Source organism: Daucus carota, chromosome 3 (genome assembly GCF_001625215.2).
Source record: "Daucus carota subsp. sativus chromosome 3, DH1 v3.0, whole genome shotgun sequence".
Taxonomy (NCBI): domain Eukaryota; kingdom Viridiplantae; phylum Streptophyta; class Magnoliopsida; order Apiales; family Apiaceae; genus Daucus; species Daucus carota.
The window spans coordinates 56479182-56506485 of NC_030383.2; the positions used below are offsets into that span (position 1 = coordinate 56479182).

General features: G+C 35.4%; 6 protein-coding genes across 8 annotated transcripts; 2 read left to right on the forward strand and 4 right to left on the reverse strand.

Moving 5' to 3' along the window:
* The first annotated feature begins 702 nt into the window (after window positions 1-702).
* LOC108214614 (protein LAZ1 homolog 2) lies at window positions 703-6535 on the forward strand. 2 transcript variants are annotated; one of them, XM_017386712.2, is made up of 10 exons: window positions 704-998; window positions 2142-2218; window positions 2294-2370; window positions 2721-2777; window positions 3602-3710; window positions 3781-3962; window positions 4031-4119; window positions 4755-5004; window positions 5738-5944; window positions 6040-6535. In XM_017386712.2, exons 4-10 carry the CDS (start codon window positions 2751-2753, stop codon window positions 6262-6264), a joined length of 1089 nt encoding a protein of 362 aa, XP_017242201.1. In that variant the 5' UTR covers window positions 704-998; window positions 2142-2218; window positions 2294-2370; window positions 2721-2750; the 3' UTR covers window positions 6265-6535. The 2 variants fall into 2 exon arrangements, with proteins under 2 accessions (XP_017242198.1, XP_017242201.1); XM_017386709.2 differs by having other exon boundaries at window positions 703-998; window positions 2142-2370.
* Window positions 6536-6930: 395 nt separating this feature from the next.
* On the reverse strand, window positions 6931-11161 carry LOC108214613 (protein trichome birefringence-like 16). Of its 2 annotated transcripts, none has more exons than XM_017386708.2 (6): window positions 10647-11161; window positions 9763-9975; window positions 9376-9633; window positions 8894-9043; window positions 8464-8659; window positions 6931-8214 (listed from the first exon to the last, which is right to left on the reverse strand). In XM_017386708.2, exons 2-6 carry the CDS (start codon window positions 9914-9916, stop codon window positions 7386-7388), a joined length of 1587 nt encoding a protein of 528 aa, XP_017242197.1. In that variant the 5' UTR covers window positions 9917-9975; window positions 10647-11161; the 3' UTR covers window positions 6931-7385. The 2 variants fall into 2 exon arrangements, with proteins under 2 accessions (XP_017242197.1, XP_063945645.1); XM_064089575.1 differs by having other exon boundaries at window positions 9760-9975; window positions 10647-11098.
* A 2304-nt stretch (window positions 11162-13465) lies between these two features.
* Window positions 13466-15899, reverse strand: LOC108211160 (protein STRICTOSIDINE SYNTHASE-LIKE 4). Its single transcript, XM_017382684.2, has 6 exons — window positions 15629-15899; window positions 15276-15488; window positions 14575-14642; window positions 14209-14445; window positions 13984-14116; window positions 13466-13907 (listed from the first exon to the last, which is right to left on the reverse strand). The coding sequence occupies exons 1-6, from the start codon at window positions 15776-15778 to the stop codon at window positions 13635-13637; spliced, it is 1074 nt and encodes a 357-aa protein (XP_017238173.1). The 5' UTR covers window positions 15779-15899; the 3' UTR covers window positions 13466-13634.
* Window positions 15900-19087: 3188 nt separating this feature from the next.
* Window positions 19088-21829, forward strand: LOC108210903 (cation/calcium exchanger 4). Its single transcript, XM_017382362.2, has 2 exons — window positions 19088-19396; window positions 19544-21829. Exon 2 carries the CDS (start codon window positions 19637-19639, stop codon window positions 21593-21595), a length of 1959 nt encoding a protein of 652 aa, XP_017237851.1. The 5' UTR covers window positions 19088-19396; window positions 19544-19636; the 3' UTR covers window positions 21596-21829.
* Window positions 21830-22763: 934 nt separating this feature from the next.
* On the reverse strand, window positions 22764-23948 carry LOC108213423 (protein LURP-one-related 6). The gene is made up of 3 exons (XM_017385213.2): window positions 23554-23948; window positions 23236-23481; window positions 22764-23125 (listed from the first exon to the last, which is right to left on the reverse strand). The coding sequence occupies exons 1-3, from the start codon at window positions 23785-23787 to the stop codon at window positions 22994-22996; spliced, it is 612 nt and encodes a 203-aa protein (XP_017240702.1). The 5' UTR covers window positions 23788-23948; the 3' UTR covers window positions 22764-22993.
* Window positions 23949-24585: 637 nt separating this feature from the next.
* On the reverse strand, window positions 24586-27150 carry LOC108212742 (subtilisin-like protease SBT1.8). Its single transcript, XM_017384459.2, has 2 exons — window positions 25513-27150; window positions 24586-25415 (listed from the first exon to the last, which is right to left on the reverse strand). The coding sequence occupies exons 1-2, from the start codon at window positions 27122-27124 to the stop codon at window positions 24751-24753; spliced, it is 2277 nt and encodes a 758-aa protein (XP_017239948.1). The 5' UTR covers window positions 27125-27150; the 3' UTR covers window positions 24586-24750.
* Window positions 27151-27304: the final 154 nt, after the last annotated feature.

The window sequence follows — 27304 nt, forward strand, 5'->3', positions numbered from 1 at the left end:
CTGAACGTTGATCAAATATAATGAGATGTCTTTTTTAATCTCGTTTTCCTACATTATCTTTGTATTTTTAACTAAGAATTTCATAGGAATGGAGATGATCTAACCCATGAGTTAGGATTGCAAAAGATAAAAAGCGGATCAGATTAAACCCAAACTGCTGAACAGCGTTATGAATTTCTTATATATTAACTATAGATAACTTATTCTTCATAAACTATGGTGATTTTTAAATGTATAAAAATGTCTTGTAACTTTTGTTTCTTTAGTTAAATGACGATGATGATTTGTTAAATTATTTTGCTAAATGCCCAATTTCATATGATTAACCAATTTTATCAGTAATTTAAAAAAAATCGATTTATTTAAAAATTTCCGATTAATCTTTAATAAATACTTGAAAAATATTTACCGATTTATCTATTTATCTATTACATTCTCATTGACCGAAAAATTTCTAATTTATCGGAAAAAATTAAATAAATTCTAAGTCAGTAGATTAAGGAATTGGTTCTAATTCTCTATTTTAGAACTATGATTTTGTCAGGAATGATTATTTTTTGAATCAAATCTTTCGATCTGCATCGACAAAACTGAAAAAATAAATAGAAAACGGGCCTGGCACGTAAAAACTGGACTTTAAAATGACAAAGTTTTTAAAGCCCGTATAACTAGTACTAGACGGCCCAATCAAAGCTCAAAGGATAAAATATGGGAACCACAACTTCACCGACGTGTCAGAGGCTACGACATAGCAACTGCCAAGTGACCACGTGTCAAGCAGACACCACTTCTGTTTAATATGTTCTTGCACACAACTTCTGTATCTATTCTGTATGTCTTTTCATCCCATCTTGTACAAAACTCAACATCACTGATCCTTAAAACTTAACACAACCACGTTATATATTTTATATGTACTTGTATATGTTTAGAAGACAACTATGTTTCGGGTAAATTATTTCTAATGCTGTAAGGAGGGGCCAAAATCTTTGTCGCAGGTCAGTGTGATTATGTATGAGTTTTTGTTTTTTTAATGCTTTCTTTCCAATTTAATTATGATTATGTTGTATTTTGATATATGGATCGGTAGATTTGTACCCATTTGTGTCTTTCTTTGTTGAATTCGAATTGTAAGTGAATTGTTTCAGCAGGAGAGTAGTTGTGTTTGCCATTTTAGTTTAGAAGATTTTAAAGTGATTATGAAAACTTTGGTCTATTCAAGGGGGATGGACTCAATTGTGCAATTTTTATTACTCCAGCAGTCCCTGTGTTAAGAAAAATGTATAAAGAAATGTGAAATAGTAAGAAAAGTGGTAAAGTGGTGAGAATTATTAATATTTAACTGATAGATTGATAAAGTAGATGAATATAGCGGGTGAGATTTGTTTATATAATATTTATAAAAGTTTACGTTTTTGGTAAGTTTTGAAATATAAAAAACTATGAAAAAATCCGAGAAAGGGAAGTGTACTTAACAGTAATGAGGGACTACTACAGTGTGAGAAGAGTAAGATCCAGAAAGCAAATCAATCGGCAATACCAATAACAAAACACAGCCATGAGAACAAATGTATTTTTCTCAAAATTATAGTCTAGGCCTCTAGGGTATCATGTAGCTACTTTGTTGGAGATGCTCTAAATTGCCGTTATCTATGAAAGTTTTGGTCTATTCAAGGATGATGAACTCAATATTACAATATCTGTTATTTCAGTATGAGAAGAGTAAGATTTAGATGGCAATATCAGTAACAAAACACAGCCATAAAAAAAACTCTGTGCCACCGGTCTTTTGAAATTTTTTACAGCCTCGGGACATTTATATTTCAGAAAATTATAATTTTCCGGAATATGACATACTATCTATGATAATTGTCGATCACCTAAGCTCATACTACGATACTAAGTTCAAACCCAACAACTAAGCACCATTGCACGAATGTGACACATTGCTAGTTTTTTGTTTTTTTTTTGCCATTGCAATTAAATTTTTGACTATCAGCTATCCCCATAATGCTCCCATTTATTCATTTTCTTGTTATGTTTTGCCTTAATGCATTTGCAAGTAGAATCACGGTGAACAGAATCTTTGTTGCTCAATGTGACCATCTTAGTTGTGTGATTCTGTTGTCATTATTTTATAGGTTGATGAGTACATGCTGAAGACAAAAATACTAGGCAACGTGTAATAAGAATTATGTCATAGTGGAAGATGCTCGTGGTATGGCGTCAGTCAACATCTCCGCTTACAGAAGTACATATAGTGATCTTTATCAACCAGCCGTCATTTTTGCAGGATCCTCTGTCTTGATAGCATTAGTTTCTTCTTTCAGTTTAATACGCCAGCATCTTGTATCATATACCAAACCCGAGGTTAGTTCATATCAGTTGCAGTTGCTATGCTCAATTCCATGATAGGAATTTAACTGTCAAATCCTATAAGGTAGAATTGTTTGAGGCTATAAGAATATTGATTATAATTTTATTAGCAAGTCGACAATCTATCCTGTTGTGGAATTTGGGTAGTAAAATATGTATTACAATGCGTTCTAATCTGTTTTATTATTGTAAATTTGTAATTTAGGAACATAAACTTAAACTCTTAAAACAGGTTGATATCAATATATGCTTGCTCACCTGACATTAGAAAAACAAATGAGGTTGAAGTATCATTTAGAATTTTAGTACTAGGATCTTTAAGCTCTTATATTGGCATTTTGCAGGAGCAAAAATGGATTGTTGGAGTTTTGTTTATGGTTCCCATATACGCTATTCAGTCAGTAAGTATCTATTCCAGTTGAACCATATTGTAAACATCACCTTTTCTTAATCAGGGTCCAATTTGCTAATAAATCTGATGCGGAACAAAAGTTATTGCAATACCCAGACAGTATAATGCCATGATCCTATCTCAAGAAGCGTATATCTTAGCAGAGAGTAGTGCCAAGAACGCTGAGCATCACTTTGTTTCTTCTGTTACTTGCAGTCATTTCTGTTTTACATTGCTGATTGACTTGTATCATTTGACAAATCTCTGAATATTATTTCAAAACCAAAATGGATGTTATTAGGAATGTCTTCATGAAATAAGTAAGCAAGTCTTCGTAGATTTATAAATACAGTCAATATTAAGGTCAATGAATTATATTAATTCCTCTGAATTGGCTATCAGTATCACCCGATTCCATGTTCATCCTTCCTTATCTTTTACTTGCAACTTTTGCATTCTTCTCAAAAGTTGCCATTTTCAACCACCTATATATTCTAAGAATTGCTGAAGTACGCTTTGTCGTTTCCATAATGTCACATGACTACTATGAATTCCTTGTATCATAAGAATTGAACATAGATATGGCAGGACACCCGCAACTTACATAGAAAAGATATTTAAGAACGTTTAGAACAATTTCATGTTGTATTGTATTTTACTATGTTATCATTTATCTGATATTTTGAATTGTACAGTTATGACTACTACGCTCTGTTTCAGATAGAGATGGTGGCTTATTATAGAACACTATACAAAATAGATTTACATATTTTCAGAGGCTTGCTACTTTAGAAGTTCTGTCACTTGATCTGATAATATTCATGCAATTCCCAGATTATATCTTTGGTGTACCCAAAGTTTTCTTTGGCTCTTGATATTTCAAGAAACTGTTATGAGGCATTTGCCCTTTATTCTTTTGGGAGTTACCTAATCGCTGTTCTTGGTAAGCACTACATACACTCTGCTTGGGAAAATATTCTAAATATATCTATATTGATTAATATTTATGCCAGGGGGAGAAGAAAGAGTCGTAGAACTGCTAGAAAGTGAATCGAGAAAGTCTTTAAACAAGCCATTGCTGGAGGAAGATGATGAAAGACAGCTACAGAAAAGAAATTTTATTGATTTCTTCCGTAGACCAAATATGCTTGGAGAACACTTGCTGACAATCGAGAAGTTTGGCCTAGTTCAATATGTGAGTCATGGAAGAAGTCTTTTCTACTTTTATGTAAATCTCTTAATTTCTAATATGTAATTGCTCAGATGATCTTAAAGACCTTATGCGCGTTCTTAGCACTTGTACTGGAGATCTTTGGTGTATATGGTGATGGAGAGTTCAAGTGGTATTACGGGTACGTATCATTAACGAGTAAGTAAATCTCAACAATTTTATCATCATAAGTGGAGTTCAAGTGATGTTTGTTTTTCGCTGTTGTATTTTTTAGCTATTTTTGTTATTGCCTCTTTGTCTTTCTTTGGATAACCTACAACTCCTTGTAGAATGAAGCACACATGTCTTTTCAGAAAATGAAGAGACTATTGCTTTCAAGTATAATGTTTGCTCCTCTTGACTAGAAGGAATGAGAATGAGTTAGGAATGAGATGAAAAAATGTGAAGAATTTTAAAGTTCAAAGAGAAGGGGAAATAGGGAATAGAATGAGCGGGTGCCAATATTTTTTGGTAAGATATGGGCATGATGCAAGGAGGAATGAATTATTATTCGTTGCTAAATTGGTGGGATTGTTATTCATTGCTAGAATGAAAATTATGAACAATAGCTCAAAAACTTTTAAAAAAATTATTCCTCCCAACAAGCGATAGGTTTTAAATGGAATTCAAGATGTATTTGGAATCTCCGTATTACATTACAGTTTTGGTGATTTTTTATACGTAATTTCTTATTGCTCATGATTTTTTTTGGCCCTGTAGGTAATGAACCTATTTTCCACTTCAAGTTACAACAGTATTTGTTCACTTTTGTTTCAGATACCCATACATTGCTGTAGTATTGAACTTCAGTCAGACGTGGTCATTGTATTGCCTTGTGCAGTTCTATAATGTAACTCATGAGAGACTTAAGCCGATAAAGCCTCTGGCGAAGTTCATTAGCTTTAAGGCTATTGTGTTTGCAACTTGGTGGCAAGGTCTGGGCCTGGCTTTATTGTCTTCTCTTGGCGTTCTACCTCAGGAAGGAAGAGTGGAAACAGAATTGCAGGATTTCTTGATCTGTATAGAGGTAAGTTTCTTCTGTGCTGCAAAATAGACGACACTAACTTTTGTGGTACTAAAACCTCTTTAAGAGTGTTGCAGCCAACATTTTTACCAGCCCAAAGCTAGTTCTTTTTATTCAAATGAAAGCAGATATACCAACCATAGTTTGAGGACGATGTAGGATATAGCTTTTGCAACAGAAACTTAGGTATCTCTAGGTTGCTTATTATCATATTTGACCGTACTACAACAACCGCGTTTCTGCTTTTGTTTTTAAGCTTGTCCTGTTAGATCACTAGTTCTAGTCAGCATTAAACTTGTATCCGTTGAACTAACTTTGTGAAAGTAAATTCCATATGTAGCCCATGAAGTACTTGATATTCTTTCTTAGTTTGATGTGTGGATCTCTGAAGATGTACAAGTTTCTGATTGGGGACACTTTCATTTTGCAGTTATAGAGCCAGAGGTACATGGAACTATGTCTTTATATGAGAAAGATTTAGCTCAATACATATGAAAACTTAATGATGGTTGTACAAGACCAGCAGTTTTGCAATATTTGGTCTATATAGAACTATAGACATTACGCCTCAATATATAGAACTCTATAGAGATGACATATACAGCAGTTAATCTATTATGAAAACCTAATGTTGTTGTTGAAATCTTAATCCTGAGAAGCCGTCTTCTTTTTTAAGTTAAAGCATTTCAGTTTACTTTTTCTAGATTATCTCATGCAACTGTTTTTCCTTTGACAGATGGCTGTTGCAGCTCTTGCCCACATTTTTGTCTTTTCTGCAAAACCTTATCATCTAGTGCCAGCTTCTGAGAATTCAAGGATTGAAACCGAAGCAACCCAGGCAATGCTGAAGAAACATAAGGGTGATGAGGAGAACCCAGCTCTTTATGAGAGGACCAGTGTGAGAGAGAGTGTTCAAGATATTGTTGTTCAAGGAGGTCACCATGTGAGATCTTGCTCAACTTTCTTGTCCAATTGAAATTTTTTTTCTTTTTCAAGTAACAATATCATAGTAATAGTTGTTTCCTTAATATTTGACAGGTTGTTGAGGATGTTGTATTGACCATTAATCAAGCAATTGAACCTGTGGAAAAGGGTATGACAAAAATTCAAGAGACTTTCCACGAAATAACAGTCAGAGATGATGAAAAAGAGTCGGAAGTAAAAGTTGAAGAACACGAACAAGATGTTACAGTAGATGACACTCATGTATCGACTTCAGAGGATAAGGTTACTATCGAGAGTAGTGGCAGAACAGGGAGTTGAGCTGGTGCAGAGTAGTAATAAAAGCAACTCAAAATAATGCTGATCCTGGATATCTTTCTGCTGGGTGCTTGGTTTTTGATATGGGTATTTATCTTGAATCGTATGGTTTTTTTTTTTTCTTTTAAGTTTTTTGCCATTGCTGTTTCCTTTGGTCTTAAATTTCTGGCCCAGAATATTGTACAAATTTTATCAAATGTAATTCATTTTATGTTCAAAGATGAGCTACACAGAGCATCCAGATATATATACAAGAGGACTGCATATTTGTGAATCTTGAGCGGGCTAGGTCTCGGGACAAACTTTTCTCATTAGCTTCAGAGAGTGCATGCTCTTTAATTTTGAATTTGGATTAAAAATACACCAATTTCAAGGGGTAGAAATGAGTTGTAAAATCAAAATCGGAGTTAAATATGGTTCCTATTGAACAGAGTTGAGCAAGCAAGTTGCTCCATATTTGAATTGCCCTCTAAAAATAAGCTGTTGAGTATCTTCAACTAATCACAAATGTTTATTCAAAAAGTTGCTTTCTCAAGCCTGGATCTATCCACTAGTACTATATTTATTATACAGAGATGGGTGGCTACAACTACTCCAAAGAAAACTAGTCCGAGGAAAAGGATTTCATGATTTCACGAAACCTCAAGGTAAGTAGGTAACATTGTGACAAGTATAAAATACTATATCATATAAAACTGACATCTGCGGGTAACAATGTATGATATCGAAGCAAATACAGTACAATGTCGGGGGCTTTAAAATTGTCGCTTCCCCGTGACGCCTCAACTAAACTATATATCCGCCTTACACGTTACCGATCAACTAGGACTACTACAACATTTACTGCTGACAGTATATACTGAAGTTGGTTTAGGGCATTCCATAATAATAAACCAAATTATGTAATATTACCCATAAATTCAGATTCTACTTTCGCCAGCATATGAATATATCATGTATTGGGAAACTATAACGGATATGAAACTGTTACCGGATTTTGCAGCAGCTAAGAACAAAGAGTTGCAAGTATTTGAATGCCGTTTAAGGTTTCAAAAACTTTAGAATGATGTTCCCCTTGCAGTATGTTGAATGTTGATTGCAATTGTCATAAGCACCACAAACAGTTAAATCTGTGCAAAAAGGAGTTCATTCCATGTATCAGGAACCCCAGGAAGGCACCAATGTAGGCAATCTTGTACTCCAGGAGTGGCTTTGATGCTGTACCGAGATATGTGACCCTCATCCCTTAGCTGAGACAGAGCTGTTATATCCAAGAGTTTAACCTGTGTTCCTTTGACAGACCCTGCAGCTAGGAGATCGGCTGACTCGTCTTGCAAAACTTCCAACTCCCCAGATCTTGGAGAAGTATTGTCACACGTACCACCAGTGTTCCACTCCCCATTGAAGAAGTGCCTGGGCGAAATAGATCGGTAGAACGCTTTCAGGCCTGGGAATTTTGGGAGTTCAGAGTTCAGCCAGTGGACAGTACTGTAAACTGTGAAATTTTTAGCACTGCCTATATCGGCAAGCTTTCTGTTGGTATTACGCTTGCCACCAATATGCATGACCCACCGGTTATTATTCAGTTTTCCTCTATTCCAATGATGTCCAGTATTTAAAACTACCACATCAAATTTAGATATAAAATGTTGCAAAAACGCTGGAGGTCGATCAAGGTGCATGGCCACCTCTGTAGTCGGGTTGTTAATATCAAGTGGCTCCAAGTCACAAAGAGTTGCTGACCAATAATAGAGAATGGTACTATTGGTACTAAGAAACCGATAAGCCCAACCATCCGGGCGACCATGTCCATGCGGCTTCACAAGTCCAAATTCATTCCCAACATCAATAACATCAGGCCTTTCCTCACCACCACTGACCATGCACATTAGTGACTGAAACTGTTGCCGACCTAGCGAATCCCCAATGAAAGCTAGAGTTTTACCCTGCATCCTGGAAGGAATAATCGTCATCAAAGAAATATGGTTATCCCACAAATATTAAGGATGCAGAACTGAATAACATAGCAGAAAATGTATTATTAAATTTGAGTCTGAGATGAAACAGAGTTTCTTTAGTTTACTACAGCTTGAATTGTTGATCATGTAGTCATGTGAAATGTTGAGGACTAAATATATATGCACTACCCATTCACCAGGAAGCAGCATATCAACCCGCATTTGCAACAAAGAAAAACAGTACCTTCTCAAATAATTTGAACTCGTGAAATCTTTGGTTTTACAATCTTTTGGTTGCCACCTTAACTTCTCGTACGCGAAATCAGTGCGCTGTGTCAAGCGGCAAGCCCACATAGGTGAAAGCCACTTTTTACAACCAAACCCAGAATATAACGGACGATTGTCATCTGTGATCCATTTTCCTTTGGCATAATTACAGTCTGAAGAACAAATTTAACAAAGCAGAAATCAGGGGCCATGACACAATAGCATAATATGGTTTAATAAGGTTAATTAGTAAATGAAAAACGGATAACAAAAATGACTTCGTAATAAAAATCACCCACATTTGTCTTTCCAATATAATCTCTTGAAAAAACTACCTGTTCCAGTATCTACTTGATGTATCATGAAATAACCCATCTCAAATGAAACAAGTGAACAGCCGTAGGTACCTTGATTTTCATTTTTAGTCGTCAAAATGTTATTCTCTCTTCGTTCAAGTGATATGTTTGTACTCGCAAAATTCTGATGTGCTACTAAATCTTCAGTAATTTTTGAACTATTTTCCCCATGAGAAACCTCCACAGCCTTCCCAGTAGTTTCTGCCAAACCATAATAACATTAAATATATAAAATCACAATATACATTAAACTGAAATTACAGACAGTGATTTTAGTCAAGAAAAACAATAGAATACAAATAATATAAACCAAGACAATGTTGTTGAACGTTAATCTCTTTAAAGATGTAAGATCGCTAATATGGGGTCAAGCAAGTGTCACAATTACTATTATACAAAACCCATTCTTAGCACCCTGCAATATCTACATGGTCTTTATTTGAAATTTTTAAACATAACATTTGTATGAGGATCAAAAGGTAAAAGAGAAGCACACAAATGGATAATAGTTAAACAAATTATAAGCGACCTACCTTGAATCATTAAAGATTCACTAGTAAAAGAGTTATTGTTTGTGGAATGGTCTGGTTCCTGCAAATCAATTCTCTTGCTCTGTACATGCGAGTCACTTGCCCCTTCCTCAAGTTCCCTTTCATTTGCTTCTTCAACTGCTTCGCTGGTGATAAAATCAATGTTTGTGGTATGGTCAGGTTCCGGCAAATCCACCCTCTTGCTCACTCCATCTAAGTCGTTCAATCCTTCTCCAAGTTGATTCTCTTGAGCATATAACACTGTTGTCACCATCAAATAAGAGAATATAAATCCTTACCACTATTGCTTTTTTGAACATTGTCACTTATCAAAAATTAGTGAAAGGTTATCTAATTTAACAAGATGTAAAGTATCCTTTGAAACACTACCTGGAGGCAGGTTCACGACGCGACTCTTAGGAGGAATCAATGAAGCAAAAATTGGGGATTTCACCCATCCAAAAATAAGAATACTCGTGCAGAAAACTGCCATAAGGAACAGAGACAGTTGTTTAGCTCGTAGTCCATTATAGCCTCCTTTCATTTTTATTTGAACAAAAGGACAAGCTCAACTTCGATCAGTATCATCAAGAATCCGTGTATCTGTATTTCACCAAAAAAAGTTAAAAAGTAACAGCAGAAACGATACACGGATAGAATTATGCCTCAAATTTTCAGAGCTCAACTAAAAATTTACAAATCATTTTTTTAAAACATATCCAAGGCAATGCATTTCCCTACACAACAAAAAAAAAAAAAAAAAAAAAAAACAAGAAACACTAACAATATCTATGTGATTCACCAGTTTACCAACTAACATATAATCAACCAACAACAAGAAGCTACAATGTTGCTCTAACCATCTCCTCTTACACGACACCTAATTAAGTCTAACACATAATCTCCCAACAGCACGAGAGCTGCAATGTTGCTCTACCCATCCCTTCTTACACGACAATTAATTAACTCTAACATATATCTACAATGTTGCTCTAACCATCTCTGCTTACACGACACTCAATTAAGTCAGGATCAAACCAGCTGAAAGCAATGTGTCCTAATTCACAACATTTTACAAAAACCTACACTTCCAAAAATTTCTACTCACATCAAAACACAAATAATCCCAACATATCCAAAAATCGACATCGAAACATCAAATAATTTCATCCTACCAAATCAAAAACCACAATATTTTCCATTCTCACATCACCAAAATCACAACAAAACAGCTCAACAACACTCACAACAACAAACAAACAAATCACACACACCTGGATCTATCATGTATCTGATAACACCCACTCCAACACCTCCAGATCTTCAATCTCACAATATAAATCAGTTTCGATCAATACATACACACACGACGTCGTCTTAAAACTTTAAATTTGGAAAGTAAATTAAAACTCGCAGCACCACCGCCTCAAGAAACACAAACTCAAATTACAAAAAACGCAACGAAAAGACTCCAGAAACGACGCCGTATAGAAACTAAGCAGCGGTCATCGGAGATTGAAACGGCGGCGAGGATTGAAAAACAGAGAGAAAGAGCGTAGAAAAATCAGTAACAGAAATGTCCGAATAATATGTAGCGAGTCCGTTATATTTCTCTGATCTTTCCTCTTCGGTTTTTAATTAATTTGCTTAGAGAAAGGTGTGTGTATAGGTGTGTGTAAATGTGCAGATTTTGCGGCACTGTCACATTCTGGAATAATGAATGTGAACATTTCTTGGGTTCGATTATATACGAGTAAAATATACAGTAATATTATAATAATAATGAAGTTGCCTACCGACTAATCCGCCGTTAGTGTACCTGCCAACATATTTGAATTTGGTAATCTTCTCTTTTGTTACGTTTTTTAACTGATTTTATGTGTTTTTTTGGTAGAGAACGAGGGATTAGTTTGTTAAAATAGCATAATTATGATTTCATATTAGGACCTTGAGAATCATAACCATAATTGTACGTAACGATTTAACTTCATGATACAATTTGGGGAGATTGTATTAGAATCACATTTATGGTAATTTTATGATTTCTATAAGTAAAGATTTGGGTTTTTGAGATTCACATTTTTCAATTTTAAATTAGTAGTTAATATTAAATTTAAAATTAATTGATTTGACGATTGAAAAAATAAAATATATATATATATATATATATATATATTTTGCTTATAAATATTTGTGATGTGGTCTAAAATATAAGTTAAACTTCTTAAAATTATAAAAGGGCAACTCTTATTTATAACAAATAATTGGTGAAATTAATCGGGTTACTATTAATTTGAAATAAACTCAGGAATAAATATTAATTATAATTTTTAATTTGTAATAGTAATAATTAGCCATCCCGTATTAGTTTAAAAAGCTTTATAGAAAAAGGACGATTTGCTCACGGATCAACAAAGATTTTATTAAATTTTCTCACAAGTGTGATAGTAATTTATCACGAGGCTCACCGGAAAAATATATAGACTATCACATTAGAAAGGGACATAGTCAACAAAAACAAACATAGAATTCCGAATAATTTTGACCATAAATATCTAAAAATGCGACTAAAGGGTCAGTGTAAGAGGAAGTCTGATATTGAAGAATGTGGTATTGTGTTATGCTAAAATAAAATAAAGTGGACTATCTTAACTTATTTTAATCAGTTGGTAAAAAGTCGTAATATCACGGAGACCCGGAATTGTTATACTTCTTTTCAAATAAGTATGACCGCTGACGAGGGAAGGAACAACGCGGTTCCTCGAGGAGTAAGAGCAAGTCCAATAGGTGTGCTAAATCAAGTCTTAAATCCAAAAATAGGGAATATGAGATAAAATTGCACTCCAACACTATGTTAGTAATGTGCTAAATCACTAGCACAATCTTCCCCTTCCCTATTTTTAGAATATGCTAGCCACTCCTAAACTATTTTTATCATTAAAATATTCATTTCTCTCTCTTCTCCACATCATTTCCCTCTCTCCTCCACACCAAAGTTGTTTAAATTTAATATTATTATAATAATAGGGAATGAATATAGGGAGTACTATTGGAGCTCATGTGCTAAATCTTGTGCTAAATCACTAAGACATATTATTTTATAATATTTTTAGGGAACCCCTTAGCATAGTGTTGGACTTGCTCTAAAGAATTCAGTTTTTAAGAAAATATTATGCAAAATTTGTTTTAATAATTAATTTAAAACATATATATTCTCCATCATATATTCTTTCTTCTCCATCATATATTTTTTCTTCAAAGAATATTCGATGGAGAATACATAAATACAATTATTTATCAGGATCGCATCCATTATTAATTTGCATTAATCAAACAAAATAACAAGCACAAAAGTAAGGGATACAAATAATTAACATGGAAACCACCTAAAGAGATAAAACCACAAAATGTATTATAAGATTGGAGTCGTACACTCACTCAAATTTTCGAATAAAAATCCTCAACTCCTACACACAACTCTCTAATTATTCGAAATTTTTAAATAAAAATTATCTCTTATATATCTCTCGCACACAACTCTCTAATTTTTACAATATAAACCTACGGTAAATGACTATATTTATAAGCATCATAATATTTTAATTTTAATCATTTCAAATCGTATAAACATCACAATATTTTAATTTTAATCATTTCAAATCGTATTTATTATAATTACCATAATTTTTTATCTTGGATCCTTCGCAATAAATAATTCTATCAAACCTATCTCAATTATCAATGATCATAAATAAACTACCTTCTTAATTACGATTTCTAACCTATGTAGGAAGTAGCCACGAACCCGTCCAACAAAATCCTGCTTTGAGTTTCGACGACACCTCAGCTAAATTATGGGGCAGACAGCTTTGAGCTCTGTCATGCAAACGCCACATTTGCTGAACAGAAGAATGGAAAAATAATTGACAAACACAGGTTAAATGCGCCCCACTACTTTCTTCTGTACAACTTTGGTACATTTTTGATAAAATTGCAGAAAGACTGTCTGTGATATACTCATAATGCATGGACCATATTCACATGTTTATTACTGCAAATGTTTATCCGTCACTAATGAAGTTTGCTACTGTCCTACAATAAAACGACTTTTATTTAACACTAAAGTTACATGAAGGAGTGTCTATATAACTGAAGCCAATTTAGCAGGAAATTTGCATTCTGCAACATTGCAACTACTGTAAGATCATATCTACTCCAAAATGCTCGATTTTAACCGTTCTCTCCTGCATGCAGAGACAAGACTATGTTGTTTTTAGGGGTAATTTTCCAATGAAGTGAGTGTTTAGACTTCCCAAGTAGAGATTATCCTCAAACTCCACAGCAGATGTCACAAATGACATAACCTTTCCGTCCTGATCACCAAGCATTTTGATTATCTTCCCATCCTCTCCCACATTCACTACCGTTGCTCTTGTAGTAGCAGGATTGACTAGATTGATTAATCTCGGAAATGTTATTATAAGATGTCTGATTGCGCTGGATGAGTGCACAAATTTCAGCTTGCTCGAATATATCTGTAGAAGAAAATTGTCGTTATATCAATGTTATTTAGCAGTAGAATTCTCAATTCTTGAAATGGCCGACATATACCTGAATAAGAGCGATCCAGTATGAACCATCTGGAGCAAGATTAATGTTGTCCGGTGCACCTGGAAGGTTATCTATGAATATCTCTGTTTTGCCTCTAATTTCACTCTTTAGCCAATACTTTAGGCACCTAAATCTTATAAACATACAAGAAAACATTAACAATATTTCCAAAATAGATATATAGTCAAGTCAAGATTGTCTTAAACTTTCTCCGGCTTTACTCACTTCCATGATTCACAAACAATTAGATAATCTTGATCTTTAGATAGCGCGACGCCATTGGCAAAACCAAGATTGTCCAACACTAATGATACCTCCTTGGTGAGAGGATCATACTTGAGGAGCTGCCCGTAAGGTTTGGCCTCCAAAGCATCAAGGTACCAGTCATGGAGTCCATATTTGGTGCTTGCAACACTGAAATACAAGGTACCATCTGATGCTTCAATTACATCATCTGCAAACCTGAATGATCAAACTACTTAGTATTGTTTTGGCTCTTTTCGATGTAAAGGAATCACCAGTTTGTCTGTTACAAATTTCTAAATTTATGTTTAGTTACTACTTTACTATCTACTTGCATAGAAATATTACCTTAATTTGGTACCATTAAATTCCGAAGCAAGAACACTCACACCATCTTCATTAACTTTAAGCAAACCCTGCAAATCACTTGGTTTATATCTCTGTCTTACAGTCAACTAGAATGATAATGCTCCAGACTTCAAAGTGCAACTTACTCCCTCAGTCCCCCGAATTGTATACACCGGAGGACGCGGCACGCACTTTAATTCTTTGTACGGTATAATTCTATAACTTATTTTTAAGTTTTTTTTTAATAAAAATTTAAATAATAAATTTTTATTATATCTTTGTCTTACAGTCACTAGAATGATAATGCTCCAGACTTCAAAGTGCAACTTACTCCCTCAGTCCCCCGAATTGTATACACCGGGGGACGCAGCACGCACTTTAATTCTATGTACGGTATAATTCTATAACTTATTTTTAAGATTTTTTTTAATAAAAATTTAAATAATAAATTTTTATTCAGAAAAAAAAATCAAAAATAAGTTATCGAACTATATTTTGTAAAAGGATTAAAGTGCATGCTGAGCAGTGAAAAAAAAGTATAGAAGGGAAAAAAATTATACAAAATAAGTGGGACCGAAATAGTATAAGCTACTTAAATTTCAAAGACTCAGTATATTTTTCAGCTTATAAGTTACTTTAAGTTATCCCAAATGGTAATATATCATTGTCATATATTCACAAGTTTCGAGTACATATACTACCTCAATGCAGTCGCATACAATGAGATCATTTGCCGCGGTAATTGTGAGTCCAAGTAAAGTATCAGTGTTGAACTTCCTCCAATTCTCCCAGGATCCATTGCTATGCATTCTTTTAATCCATCCATCTCTCGTAGCTGTATACAACATGCCCTTGTTGTCCACACAAACATCTTCCGGGTACAACAGCATTCCTTCTCCAAGTTTAGCCACTTTCTAAAAACAATAAACCAGAAAACATTAATCATACCCAAAAAAATATACCCGGTATATCTCACTCGGAAGTCGAGCCGGAGTAGAGAGATTGTTTCCGTTAGAATTTCTGCGGGAACTATAAAAAAAGTAAATTAACGTACCTGCAAGTGGTTGTTGGTAGGAAAAGTTACAGGTGGTGAAGGAAACTGAAGGTTGTGTGGGTATGTTGGTGTAAAGAAGAAGATTTGAAGTGATATAGCTAGCAAAGAAGCTAGCACAAAGCCCAGAAAGGATGTTACCATGAAATTCATGGCTCTGTACTGACTGATGACAAAAATTGTGAAATCTACAGAGTGATGTTTTTAGAAAGGATAATGTTATCCTCTGGTGACACAATTCTGACATCTTTATTTGTAAGCTATTGGATTTTTATAGAAGTGTTTGTAATTGTTTGCGTTGAGGATAGATATATCAAGACGTAATTAGAAAAGTTAGTTTCTTTTGCTTGCACCGAAAATTATTCGAATCGAGGAAAGTGGTTCTGAATTTAGTGCAAGTAGTGTCGTTGACAGTTACGGTGATTTGGAACTTGGAATTTGCGGGATAAATATCTTGTGCTCCGTCTTAGGCCAACTACATCCAAATTTGAATAATCAAATGATCCAAATTTAGGACGGGATCTAAATTTTATTCCAACCCTCTGATCCAAATGTATATCTCAATTCATTCATTTTTATAATATTCATATACTTCGATTTTAAAAATTTTAGAAAATGATTAACTAATTTCATCGTTAATTATAATAATACAATAAACGACAAGACAAGGATAAAATATTAGTACGAAATAATTCGAAAAAGATAAAACGGTACATAAAGATAAATTAAAAGCATTAAAATACTAATTCTATATTCCTCCCGCAAATGCTCGATTAGTGCATTTCGAAGTTCAAGATGGGTATCTTTATTTTTGTTTTTTCTGAGCGGTAGATAAATTGTTGAAAATTTATGTATTTTGTAATTTTATTTATTTTGAAATTTTAATTTATAATTAATCGTTGTTTTAATTATATTCCAATCTTAAACATTAACAAAATCATCAAATAATAAAAGTAATAATATTTTAATGTTAAAAAGATTTGGATCATGAATAATAGTGATCCAATTTGGACAAGTCACCGATTCTCGATATCAATAACCATCAAAATGAATTGAACTCCTTCTCAACTTTATATTCTTTGCCTCTATTTTATATTGTGCAATTATTGAATTTAGTATGAAATGTGCTCAACATAAAATTGTAAATTAATTCATCAAAAAAATTAAAAAACATATCGGTCAAACACAACATAATTATTTTTTGTTCATAATTTTGTGCATTCTCCAAACAATATCCCAATAACGTGACTATTGGACCAACTGAGCCTGTTAAAAACGTGAACACATCCGCTACAGGCTACAAGGTTATCGATAATATATTTGGTTTTCCTCTTATTTCTTCATCCTCCTTTAATTATCCCTGAATAAGGATTATAACATTTATTATAACATTTATAAGTATTCTACTTAAATCTTTATTTTCGTCAAACAATACGGATCAATTCAAACGTGCCCTATATTTGGTGGTAGCAAAGCAACTAGCAGCTCCTTTTCTTCCCTTTTTTTAATTGAAAATCGCCAATTTTTTGTTTGAACTTTAACTTTCTCAAAAGAAAGAAGTAAGAATAATTTTTGAATATAATAGGTTTAACTTCTTTTCACATATTTCAAGGAGGTTTGGTCACTGAGTTAAATTTTCTTTTTTCTTTATCTTTTAATTTAAAATATTAACTATATATTTTTATCGACAAAATAAAAGAAATGGCAACTCTAAATCAGAATCTTCAAGTCCTACACCTACTGTAGTAGGCACAGTTTTACAGAAGCCTAATACTATGGGTTGGTCCACCTGTTTCTCACAAGTGAAGGCCCAAGATATGCCAGATTTGCCGTATAAACTTTCTGACTGAAACCTTTAATTCATACATGTAAAAATTTGTTGAAAAGTTGAGATATATTAGAACGGTATTTTATTTGTAATAAAAAAACCGGAATAATATCATTATATTCTGGGAAACTGTTTCTTAATTATATACTTTTAAAAACATATCAAATATAAAAATTATTTCCTACTTTTTGTTGAAAAGAACCTTTGATGTATCCCACCGCTCTAAGTTAGTAGACTAATTTATCCAGTTATCCCCTATTGTAAAATCTGGGTTGGTTAATGGTTATGCTCTCTTTAATGGACTGATATTTATAAGAAACCTTTACTGCTATTGGGTTATAGGCCGAGCAAACTGTGAGCCCAGATAAATAAATCTAAATTTATATAAGCCCAGCTCCTACGTGTCGAAATAGTCGGCCACACTTGAATACTTGCACAGTAAATAGATTTGGCGGATTGCTCTTGAAAAGGATAGTATAAATAAATAAATAAATACTCCTGCCCTTCAACGAAATCAACGCGGCTAAGGAAAGAAGAGTTGTTACATTAGAATATTCTGTCTGAGGACAAAATATTTTATATTCTACTCCCTCCGTCCCTAAATACTTTTCCCGTTTGCCTTTATCACGTTTGTCAACACACACTTTCTATCAGTAATATCTTTAATTTCGTATTAGTATTAAATATAAAAATTTCACCGTATTAAAGTACCCGTAAATACGAATCCAACAAGATCACTCATGACTATATTTCGTCTTATAGATTAGACGTAGATAAGTAATTTGTCTCATGTCATGAACAGTCCCGACATATAAAACGGGAAACGTTTAAAGAAACAGAGGGAGTATCATTTACCAAACATCTTTTTTTTTACGGATATTATTTACCAAACATCAACTCCCACGTTTTCCCATTTACTACGGATAAATACTGAAGTTTATAAAGGTTAAAAAGATGTGACACTTTTTGGATGATTTGTTGAAGCTGGCCGTTGGATTAACTTGTCTGAGTCCATGTCTGTTTTATGTTGATAATATATTCGCTAATATTTATTGATTCGCTTATGATAAGTGTCTGATATTCACTATCAGAGTTAATTCTGTCTGCAAGTATATCACTATTAAAAAAGGATATTTCACCAATATCATCTTTTAGTTGTTGTCATATTTTAAATTCGAACGTAAATGAGTGATTCGAATCTGATGATTTGAAAATTATCTCTTATTGTCATATTATCTTTTCGTGCATTCAATCTTATAATTTATGAGATGCATAAATTTTATAATTCAATCTTATACTTTATATTAAACAGATAAATTATATACGCTCAAATTTCAAAACTTCAAGTAAGACTTCAGAATCCTAATTATATACACCTCAGTCAACTTAAAAATATAGGACAATATTAGTAAATTTATATATTATTTATAATCTATGACTCCGGAATATGACAACATAAAAATATATAGGACAATTTTAGTAAATTTATATATTATTTATAATTTTAAACTCTAAGTAATCTCCTGAATATGTTTATATCTACAAATTTTAAATAATTTAATAACTATTTAAAAAGAAGATCAAAAAAGGAAGCGCAATTAGAAAAAGTGTATCAACTGCTGATCCAGAATGTTGGAAAGGAAACAAAAGTTTAGGTGTTCGTGGCATGCTGTCTGAGATCATACTTGCCTTTCCCTCCCTCTCTCTGAGATCACATCTCTCTCTCTCTCTCTCTCTCTCTCTCTCTCCGCGGGTGTCGAAATCATCTTCTCCTTTTCTTTCTCTCCTCACCCTCTCCCCCAAATTTCCACACCATCCTCCCCATATAATATATTTTAATGTCTCGCGTGTGTATATATACTTACATGCATATACATAGACCCCCAACTTCACAACTCCAAGAAGCTTCCTCTTTATTGTCTCCTTTCCTTTCCTTATCTCAGGTGAACACGCATTTCACTCTATCTGTCCAAGAATTTGTGTATTAAGTCTCCTGTTTTTGTTGATTTGTGTTCTATCTTATTTATGTCAAGAAGTTGTCATTTTCTTTGTTTTTAGCCTAATTTGTGTCTTATTTTGTCAAACTATAGGCCCCTTTTTGTTAAGAAGACTAAAGATTCGAACTTTAGAGTTGATTAGTACTTTTGTGGGTCAAAAGTGTGTTGAATTCTTGTGGTGTTGTGATGGGGTTTGTTGATTTTTTCAATGGGTTTTATCACAAGAAACACATGAAGTTTCGTGGGGCTTTTAATGGTGTTTGTGCTTCTGTGCTACTTGTCTTCTTGTTTTACCAAAAGGGTATTTTTAATAGTCCACTACAAGATCAGTCTTTGGTTGTTGCCAAGAATTGGGATTTTAGAGGGGATCTGCTGCACAATGAGACTGTGATTCGAAGGAATTTAAATGAAGTTGGCTTGAATATAAGTGATTTTGAAGAAGATATACTGAGTGATTTGTTTGCTGAAGAGCCTGATGCTTGTGCTGGATTGTATGATCATGAAGGCTTCAATAGCCAGTGTGAGTTCTTGACTGCCTATCCTGAATGTACATCAGGGGGCTTTTTTGATTACATCCGGTTTTTCTCTTGTGACTGCGAGAATGTTAAAATTTTGGGTTTTGTGGCATTGGGAGTTTGGTTGATTGCTTTGTTTTATCTATTGGGTAATACTGCTTCAGACTACTTTTGCTGTTCTCTCGAGAAGCTATCAGATCAATGGAACTTGCCGCCTACTGTTGCTGGGGTGACTCTTCTCCCGTTGGGTAATGGGGCACCTGACGTGTTTGCTAGCATTGCTGCTTTTGTTGGAAGTGATGAAGGAGGCGTTGGACTTAACAGCGTGTTAGGTGGAGCTGTCTTCGTGACTTGTGTTGTTGTTGGGACTATTTCTCTTATTGTAGCTGAGCAACGTGTTCAGATTGACAAGAAATGTTTTATAAGAGATGTAGGTTTCTTTCTATTTGCTCTTCTTTCCTTGCTTGTCATTTTAATTGTTGGGAAGTTGAGTATTGGTGGTGCAATTGCGTTTGTTGCCATCTATGTTGTTTATGCGATCTCCATCGTTGCATATGAGCTTTGGAGAAGAGGTTCACGAAGTTTGAAACTGCATTCTGTTAGGCAATTGTTACCTGTTGCAGGGAGTATGTTTTCTCGGGAAAACGGAGACGAGGAGTCTTTATATACTGGACTTTTGGAATCTAGAAACGAGGTGCCACACCTTCAAACCAAGTTACCTCACTGGATGTGGGCTTCCAGTGTAGTAATATATGCAAATGATTCCATAGATGCTAATTTGCAGGAGACCCCAAAGCTTCTCTGGGGCTGGAACGACGAGGAGACAACAGAGAACTCATATCTTTCATGTTCTAGGATATGCTCTTTTCTGGAATTACCATTCGTACTCCCCAGACGATTGACCATTCCTGTAATTGAGGACAATCGCTGGTCAAAGGGGTATGCTGTGGCCAGTGCTTCACTGGCCCCTATTCTTCTGGCATTTATTTGGAACACCCAAGATAATCTTAATTTCTGGAATGGTGAAATTGCATATATAGTTGGAACAGTAGCTGGTTGTGCTCTTGGTTTTCTTGCTTTTAAGTTCACTTCATCAGATCAGCCACCTCAGAGTTACCTGTTACCATGGATTCTTGGCGGCTTCTTTATGAGCATCATCTGGTTCTACATTATTGCCAATGAGCTAGTTGCTCTGCTGGTGTCTTTAGGTGTTATATTTGGAGTTAATCCATCTCTCCTCGGGCTAACTGTACTGGCATGGGGTAACTCGATGGGTGATTTAATGTCTAATGTTGCACTGGCTATGAATGGTGGAGACGGCATCCAGATTGCCATGTCAGGATGCTTTGCTGGGCCAATGTTTAACACCCTTGCTGGTTTGGGGATCTCTATGCTGCTTGGAGCCTGGTATAAGAGACCCCATTTATATATAATCCCTCGAGACACTAGCTTGTATTATACTTTGGGTTTTCTTATGCTAGGGCTCGTATGGTCACTCATTGTCCTACCAAAATCTGACATGCGCCCTACCAAGGTTTTGGGCATTGGCCTTATGACTATCTATCTGATATTTCTTTCTTTAAGGGTTACCATGGCCATGAGTGATGGGTCATTAATAGGATCAGATTGAGATTAGATTGGTTATTGTACAAAAGAAACTTGTAGAATATGTAGATAACTGTACTTCCTCTTTTTTTTTCTTTTTTTTCTTTTTTTTTTTTACAAATAGCTAATCTTGCAGCTTATGCACCTTACATTCCAGGCATGTGGATGTCAAAGCTTAAGATGTATTAACATAATCAAATAGCACTACTTCCATAGCAAGTTCATGTATGTGATAAGTTCTGTGTTCGGATTTCCGAAATATCTGTTTGTATTTGCTTGTGAGTATAGGTTTTACACTTTTACTTAGCTACAATAAGATTATGTATTATTACGGTATTTGGTCACTTGGAGCCTCCACAAGATTATGTAATTTGGTCTGTTTGTTGTAGCAGCGTTGAGTGTCTGCACTCTGCAGCATGGGATTGGGAGTCATTTTATAGACAAACTCACTTGAACTAGTTTAATTGTATAAATTGATTGTTGTGGAATTTTGGGTTGATGCTAGTATGCACCTAGAGAACTGATCTTTGTAATCCACTTGGTGTTTTTTCTTCAACTTTCCTAACAAGCTGAAATCGAATGTTATGTATGTTTGTACTCCCTTCCGGTGGCAACATGTTCTGTACTTCTATACATCTGTTAACAAAAGTCATATGAGTCGTAATTTTCACAAGTGTCATAACTTAATGATGGCAATAGGTTCCATACATCTGTTAACCAAAGTCATCTGAGTCGTAATCGTCACAAGTGTCATAACTCAATGATATGCTTTTATGTCTGTAACATCTAGTATTTCTTGAAAGGAAGTTCAGAAAAGAATCAAGATGATGCTGATGAAGATCGGTAGGATGCTGAAGTTCTGGTGGATAATAAGGTTTTATCGAAGCCTCTTCAGCGATTTATTTATATATTTATTTATTTTATCTATCATCCAGGTCCTGATTTTATTTTTTTAAGTCTGTCCGAATATTCTTTGGTCATCTTTAATCATCTGAATACAAATTTTAAAACTGGATTACGCGCAAATACCAAAAAAACTTATTCATGATTTTGGAACAAAACTATTGCAGGAATTGTAGATGGATGAGCCCAGTTGATTGAGGTAAATTCAAGTATTAACTTTGAATCTTTGATTGAAGTTAAAACTCGTTGTCTGGTTTCTGTTCCAGTTTGAATGTTGTACCATGTAGTAGTTGAAATCAAATTAGCTCAAACTTCATATTAGTCTTGCATGACATGTCAACCGGATAAAATAGAAATTACCTGTCAAAACTGAATAATAAGACTTCTCTACATTCTACAAAATAATATCTTGATCAATATTATTTATTTAGTTAACAAAAAACAAGGAAATCATGCTTGGTTTGTAGGGATGAAAAGTTCAGGTCTGTGTTATTTACATTCGGGTCTCGACTCGTCAGTTTTAGCATCTGGTTGATCCATCATATATGTAGTCCAGAACGGCAATGACTCCGATAACAAAAGCTTGATCAATTCCAGGATTTACTACAACACGGTACATATCATTTCTTGCTGTTATTTCCTCTGGGCCAACCTACAGGTAATCCATTGTTTAGTGTTTATGGAACTAGAATCAGTTGACAAATTTATTTGAATAACAACTTCCTCTCTTTACAGAAAGAGTTTTAGGAAGAAATCTGTTACCTCTGCTATTACATTGCCTTTGGAGTCGACAATACTGCATGCTCTATCTGGAAAATACCCCTTGATTTCAAAATCCCGCCTTCTGTTTTGGTATTCATTCTCATCAATAGAAATTTTCATCAAATTCTGATTCACGATACAGGAATGAGGCTGTTTTACCCTGAAAAGTGGCTTGTCAGATCCTTGAAACTCGACACTGTAGCCTCTCCATTGCCTATATATGCTAATCGCTTCAACCAGCCCTCCCTACAATAACAACAACATATGATGAAATATTCTTAAGCTTTAAGTTGAACAGATCTATAGTTTTACGGATACCTTTCTGCGAATGAGAAGCAGAGCATTGCCATTGCCATCGCTTACAAGCAGCTCATCCTTTCTGCCCAAAACACCACAACCATCTATTCTGAAAATAACTTTTTGACTCCAATCCGTGACTACAAAACCTCCTCCGGTCACCACATGCGGCCTCTTTCGAACTCTTAGAATCACTTGAGAAGATGAACAGAAATTTTTGCTAATTATTGGCAATATATGTCCTCCTGCAGCCATTGTTTTATCTGTTTTCTCTCCAATGACTCTGCATAACTCCAAACTCTTGCCTTGTTATATAGAGCCACATAACTATTCTAGAGCAATTTAAATAAATATTTTTTCTATGGTTTGGCAATTCTTGACTTAAGTAGATGAGAATCATTTGAATGCTGCACGAAACCAAGGTTGTTTATACTCACGCATTGGACTCATTTTAAAAATAGCTTTTTACATGAGTTTAACATGAAGCTTAACTCTTAAGTTTCATCAATGAGTTTTCGGATCCAATGAACTAAAGAAACGTGAGTTTTTAAATTTTGGTTGCTTGAGTTGCTTTAAGAATATAGAAAGTAAAGGCCTTTTTTCATTCCAAAAAAAGAAGTCAAAGATAGTTTTGGTTTTTGATGCGTATATTATTGAAATGCATCTTCTTTTCTTGCAAAGAGGTTTATTTCCACTTTGATCGATAGAGTAAAGATTTCCATGAGAAAACTCTGAAAATATACAAAAAATAACAAATTTGTGTTGCTGCTATAGATTCTATCTCAATACCAAAGCTAGTTTGTAGAGTATTCTCAAGAATCCTCAAGAATTCGAGTATTCGTTGGGATACCCGGAATCCTTGTTTCATGACATTATCAGAATATTGCTAATCAGTTGAATTTGTCTCATTTACAAATTATCACCTATGTTACCAGGACTCGGCTGAAAGTGCCCAAACTAGATACGTGTTCGAGTGTCGGACTAGTCAATATCTTGAAAATTTTACATGTTTTTAGCCAAAGATAAGTGTGGGAGTGTCTACCATGCCCGAATATCAAATGTCCAACACGGGTACTCGAGACAAAATGAAGAGTCGGGACAACGTAGATAATCACAAAAAATATAACATAGCAAAAGAAGGGGTCTTCAGAGCTTTCTTTGATGCAAAACAAACAAGTAGAAAGCCATCACAATGGACTGGATAAGCAACCACATATCTTAATCACGCGTCCATGAGAAAGCAACTGGACTGCTAACTTGGTGTTTGGCATTGTTCCAGCTGATAGAACCAAATGCACTTTTCCCTGCCTCGATTATGACCTTTTTCGTCCTGAATGTAATAGTGTATTGGTGCTTATCTCCTACATTTTTGAAAACAAGCTTACTGGGATTCACGGTCATGTCTATGACAGAGGGTGCATCGACAACAACCTCGTAGGCTGATCCAGCAGCTCCAACATTGGTCAGCTCACGAGTGTAGTGTACAACTCTTGATTTACCGAAAATGACAGAGAACGATGGGTAGTTTAACTGTCCCGGATCAGAGAGTCTCTTAGAACATGTAATGTTTGAGTGCTTCGCTATTGATTGAATTTGAGCAATGCTATAGTCTAGTGAGCAGAGGAATGCAATGTAGTCTTCAGGTGACGAGTCATATACGAGGCCTGGAGACATGGCCTTGTAAGGGTCAACGTAACCTGACCCGTATGCCCATGGATTCGACTTGTTGCCTGTTTCTGCATTGCGGAATGGGGACTCAGTGTTGTCTCGCGTGTAGGCAGTGGTCATGAGAGCAGATTTGATTGCACTCGTACTCCAATCTGGATGTCCTGCTTTCAGCAACGCTGCTACCCCGCTGATATGAGGACAAGACATTGATGTGCCTGCTCATTTTTACTATGTCAGTCAAATCTGCATTTTTAGCTGTTCTTTTTTGTTACAAGTCGGAATTTGCTTTTCAAAAGTCTTAAATATATTTACCTGACATAATGCGGTACTTTGTCCTCCGAGTATCAGAATCCAACACAGATGGCCCAACAGCCTCCGACGATGCAGCCAGTATGCTAACTCCAGGTCCGATCACGTCAGGCTTCAAAATCTGCGGTGTCACTACATTAGGCCCGCGGGAGCTGAATGGAGCCACCAGTGGTGAAGGCCTCACTCCCAAAACCGTCCCACCGAAGACCAAAGTTGCTGTAGGATTCTTAACTTTCCTCAAATACTCCCTTATAACATCCCCCATTTTCTGTCCCACGGCTACTGTCGGTATAACATGGCTGTCAGTCTGCAGGTCCTCGCAATTCTCAGCAGTGTTAGCCAATATCATTCCCACTCCTCCAGCATTCTTCACCGCCTCACCCTTCTCCACACGCTTGTTAACTGCACGATCACAAACAACCACTTTCCCGCGTACCAAGTCTGGATCAAGTGAACCAGCTAAACACAAATTTGAACTATTCCTACCTTTATTATAAAAAATCCCCACAGGTTTGCCCCCAATGCCAGTCCCCCCTGATATGGAAACCCCATAGAGGCGACGACCATCCCCCAAAACTACATAGGCAGGGAAATCCCGGTCTATAGTTCCAGCTCCTACTGTCATTAACCACGGTGCCACATTAAACAATGAGGACTGAGCCGGACCGTCATTTCCAACTGAAGTGGACACAAAAATCCCCTTTTCCATTGCTGTAAACGCTGCGATGGCTATGGAGTTGCTGTAATAAGGACCTGACGGGCCACCAATGGATATCGACAGCACGTTGACACCATCATTCATTGCACTCTCCATCCCTGCAAGTACATCAGAGCCTAAACAACGGGATTCCCAGCATACTTTATAGGTGGCAACTCGAGCATGACTTGCAATCCCGCGTGCTGTCCCATTCGCATAGCCAAACATACTAGCGTTGGCCACAGGGGATCCGGCTGCTATGCTGGCAGTATGCGTCCCGTGACTGGTCCTATCCCGCGGTGAAATAGTTTCTTTAGCTCTCTTTCCCATTTCCTTTTCGTAGCCTTTAGAAAACATCCGGGCTCCAATTAATTTCTTGTTGCATGAACTCTGGTGAAAATCAGGGCCTGATTCGCATTCTCCTCGCCATCTTGATGGTACTCCTGGCATTCCATTGTCAGCAAAGCTCTCTGATTCAGACCAAACACCAGAATCTAAAACACCTATAATAATATCCTGTGAGGCCTTGTTGAGTTCTTGGAAACTATAGCCTGCCCACAAATCCACTTCTCTGTCTAGGCCAAGGAACTCTGGCGTCCGAGTGGTGTGCAAGGCGTAGACTGACTCTTCCTGAATGTCAATAACAGAGTCGTATTGACGAAGTTGTTGGGCTTCTTGGAGGCTAAGAGATGCAGAAAAACCATGGTAGGTGGTGGTGTAGGTGTAAAGGAGAGTGGCGGAGGAGGAGAGGGATTGAAGGTTGGAAGAATACCAGGCGTGATGAGTTTCGACATGATCAGGTTTTTGGTAATGTTTCATATGCACAATGTAGGTTTGCTCAGATGCATCAGCACCAGTGATACTGATGCTGGACTGAAGAAAGATAGTCACCAGAGCTAACAATACGCCACAACTCATTTTTGCTGGTGCTATTAGCAATGAATATTTGAGCAAGTAGATTACATGGTCGGACTTTTTAAATAATTTAGTGTTTATGTGTTATCACTCGCATTTGATATAACACCTTGCATATATTTAGTGCAAACATTTCATTTGAAATTATTAGCATACCTAAGATGATAGAGATATTTTTGTCAG